The following is a 3,731-nucleotide window of genomic DNA, read 5'->3' on the forward strand; positions in this document are numbered from 1 at the left end:
TGTTTCATGAGTTATGATCCGTGGAAAATCCGAATCGTGCAACAAAATCGTCTAAACTTTTACTCCAACTCTGAGAAAGTGACGACGAGTGAGCGACACAGGGAGAGGGAAACGCAGAAGAAGATAGAGACAAGAGAGAGCGGCAGAGAGAAGAGGGGAGAGCCGGTGAATTGTCCGACCGGCCCACTTCGGTAACGGCCCACCGGAAGTCCTCTCCGGTATTCCCAATGGCCAGTCCGCCACTGCCATGAAATATATTGTTGTATTATTTTTGTTTGTACTATATATTATTATTAAAACCAAATAATAATTATTTAGCCTTCAGGAAGAAAAATAAAAAATATGCGGAAAAACCATTTTTTTGTTAGGTTCGCTACTTTTAACGTGGCACACGTGGACAAGTAAACTGATATTTACTGGACAATCCGGGGACAAATTCCCACAGGACCAATTTGGGTGAAGTGTATTGCCCAGGGGACACCAAGACATGATGACTGTAGTAGGTTTGATCCTGTGACCATCTGAATCCCCCAGAGCTCTGAATCGACTGCACCACACGGCCTCCTATGAGATATGGCACACACACGTATCTCGTAATCTTTCTCACTAAAACGCCTAATCTGCTAAAAAGATTGAAATAAAGGATGCAGAGGCAGGGCATCTACTACGCAGAATCTGTGTAATATGTAGCCAGGAATTAGCAATGCTTGAATAGCCCTACTTTCAATGAATGTAAATTCAACATTGGTTGGTCAAAATAATATTTGACATCTCAATAGTGTGGTGGTGTGTGTGTGTGTGTGTGTGTGTGTGTCGTGTGTGTGTGTGTCATCGCGCTTTGTGCGCTCGCTCTATATTGCCAGTAATAGCGTGCACTGGAGTCCGTTGTAATCGCACTGTGTGTGTGTGTGTGTGTGTGTGTGTGTGTGTGGTGTGTGTGTTGTGTGTCGTGTGTCGTGTGTTGTGTGTGCGTGTGTGGTGTGTGTGTGTGCATCGCGCTTTGTGCGTGCTCTATATGGCCAGTAATAGCGTGCCACTGTTCCGTTGTTATGCACTGTGTGTGTGGTTTTGCTCGGTTTATGTCACGTCAACCCCCCTCCCCCGTGCGTAATTACACATGGACAGCACCTCAGCACCCGCCACTCAGAATACCTTCCCGCGGCTCTGATCCGCGGGGATCAAAATTCAAACTAAATGTCGTTCCGAGGCTAACCAATGAGCGCCTGCATGTGTGTATGAGAATGGCCCTGAAACCATTTCAGCCCAGATTTAAACTCCTGGCAGGACAAGCTCGAGCTCAATTCTCGCACTGAACAAAGAAAAGCGAGTGAGGACTGCAATATAAGAGGGAAAGAAAGAGAAACTGTTCAATTGTTATGATGTATATACACTGATATTGTTCTTTAATCGTCTGAAACTGTTAAGTCATGATGTGAAACGGTTAACAAAGAAAAAGGGAAACTCAAGCTGCTGCTACACAATTTTATTTATCTAAAATTAAGCACTTTTAAGATGCACATATTTTCAAAAGCTATTTTATTTATTTTCTCTATTTTATTTTGAAATGCAGCCCGAGAGGAACAATACACAGTATTTAGTGTATATCTATATAGTTCAATGTTAATTGACAATAAATATTGTTGTTTATGAATTGTACTTTCTTTATTTGATTGGCAGTCAGTTGTTGATTACATGCAGACGTTAATAAAGCTACAGGCTACTTCAATATATTTCACACTAATTCATAAAGCAACTTAGACATTTTGATGTTCCGGACCTATGCATGGGGAGATTTTCTCTAACTGGACCTCGTTGAATTTTAGTTGAATACCCCTGTTCTACATGGATAGAAAATTCCAAATTAGAATCAAGTAGTAAGAAGTATATCTTGTCAAGTAGTAATAATTATATCTTATCTTACCTGAATTCCGTCCAGCGATATTTTAAAGAAATTAAAATGTGTTTTTTAATGAACGCAGAAAAGGAAAGTCAGATGCCTGTCCCGGAAGTTGACTGTAGGACTGATTCAATTACAGCCTATAGATTGCTGATAGCAGACACATCTCTGGTGGGAGCGCCCTCCGGTGGGCTCATTGAGGGAAAATAAGTCATAGTTTAACACAGCAGAGGGGAAACATTGAACTGCATTTGCTCATGTAAAGTGCATTTCGCTCACACTGCATGGTATCTAATGCATACTGTACTGCATGCAGGTTATAAACTGTGCGCAGATCGAGATATTGTTAAATTAATATTTGTGAAGGAAATCCCTCACTTATCTTTCCTGCAATACTTAAACAAGTAATAGGTTGACTAGTTATTAATTATCTTTTAAATAGTATAGCTGCTAATATTTGAGAGAATACGTTTCAGTTACCTTGTAAATTTATTTTCAATATACCAATTAATGCAAAAAAATTGTTTCCTAAGACCATTTTAATTATATAACCGTGAGAAGGAGAATTTAAATTATATGCTCAGAGAGTGTTGAGACTTGAGCAGCCTAATTCCTCACAATCCTCTTATGATCTATTATTGACAGTTTAGGGATAACCTCGGGGTATAAAACACCCACAACAGCATAAGCCCTGGGAGTTGTCTAAATCCATTCGCTTGACCTCTCGTACTTTTTTTTCTGCAGTCCATCAATTGTAGCTCTAGCAAAGAAGACAACTGAAGATGGCTTGGGAGGGAGGAATGGAGCCCAATGGCACAGAAGGCAATAACTTCTACATCCCGATGTCCAACAGGACTGGGGTTGTTAGAAATCCTTTTGAATACAACCAGTATTATTTGGCAGATCCTATCATGTTCAAGCTTCTAGCTTTCTACATGCTCTTCCTGGTCTTCACTGGAGCTCCCATCAATGCTCTGACATTGCTAGTAACAATCCAGAACAAGAAGCTCCAGACGCCTCTCAACTTCATCCTGGTAAACCTGTCTGTGGCGGGGCTGATCATGTGCATCTTTGGACTCACCATCGCCTTCATATCTTCTATCAGCGGCTATTTCATTCTTGGCCCCACTTTCTGTGCTATGGAGGGATTCATGTCCACAATTGGAGGTATGAATTTAACTTTATTCTTTCATAATTTTTGTTGAACAGCTAATTCAAATGCAAAGTTTAACCCATGCAGCTGGTAGAATATGAAGTACTTTGTAAGGAATTGGGGTTCTTTAATGGCAGTTTGTGATTTTCAGGTTGTTTCAGTGAGACAATGATTTAATCAATAGACATTTGTTAAACCTGATAAAGATTCGGAAATAGATATCATCATCTTCCTTCTAAGATATTACAAAGGTAAAAGTTAATTTGTAGGGATCTTGTCTAAGATGCTCTTCCTCTCTACAGGTCAGGTGGCTCTCTGGTCTCTGGTAGTCCTCGCTGTTGAGCGATACATCGTTGTCTGCAAACCCATGGGAAGCTTTAAATTCAGTAATACTCACGCTGGAATTGGTGTTGGGATCACCTGGGTCATGGCTTTGGCATGTGCTGGACCCCCACTGTTTGGCTGGTCCAGGTCTTAATCTGAAAACTGAAAGATGTTGGATACGGTAATGGTCAAACATATAATGTACATATGATGCGACGTTAACCACAACCTCTAGTGACCCAGTACGCAAACGTAACAACGGACTGTGACAAAACCGAGTTACCATTAAGTGTTAGAGATAAAGACAGTCCAAAGTCTCCAAACTAGTAAAAATAACATTGTACTTTACTGTTATCT

The 3,731-nt window shown here is 40.6% G+C and overlaps 1 protein-coding gene across 1 annotated transcript in view; it reads left to right on the forward strand.

Moving 5' to 3' along the window:
- Nucleotides 1-2,679: 2,679 nt before the first annotated feature.
- Nucleotides 2,680-3,731, forward strand: part of LOC104955201 (green-sensitive opsin-like) — a 3,778-nt gene continuing 2,726 nt past the window's right edge. The window contains exons 1-2 of the mRNA XM_010782451.1: nucleotides 2,680-3,064; nucleotides 3,353-3,521. Of these exons, the coding sequence (XP_010780753.1) occupies nucleotides 2,680-3,064; nucleotides 3,353-3,521 (554 nt within the window). The remainder of the gene's footprint in view (nucleotides 3,065-3,352; nucleotides 3,522-3,731) is intronic.

This window comes from Notothenia coriiceps, unplaced genomic scaffold (genome assembly GCF_000735185.1).
Source record: "Notothenia coriiceps isolate Sejong01 unplaced genomic scaffold, NC01 NC01_scaffold00024667, whole genome shotgun sequence".
In the NCBI taxonomy this organism is placed as follows: domain Eukaryota; kingdom Metazoa; phylum Chordata; class Actinopteri; order Perciformes; family Nototheniidae; genus Notothenia; species Notothenia coriiceps.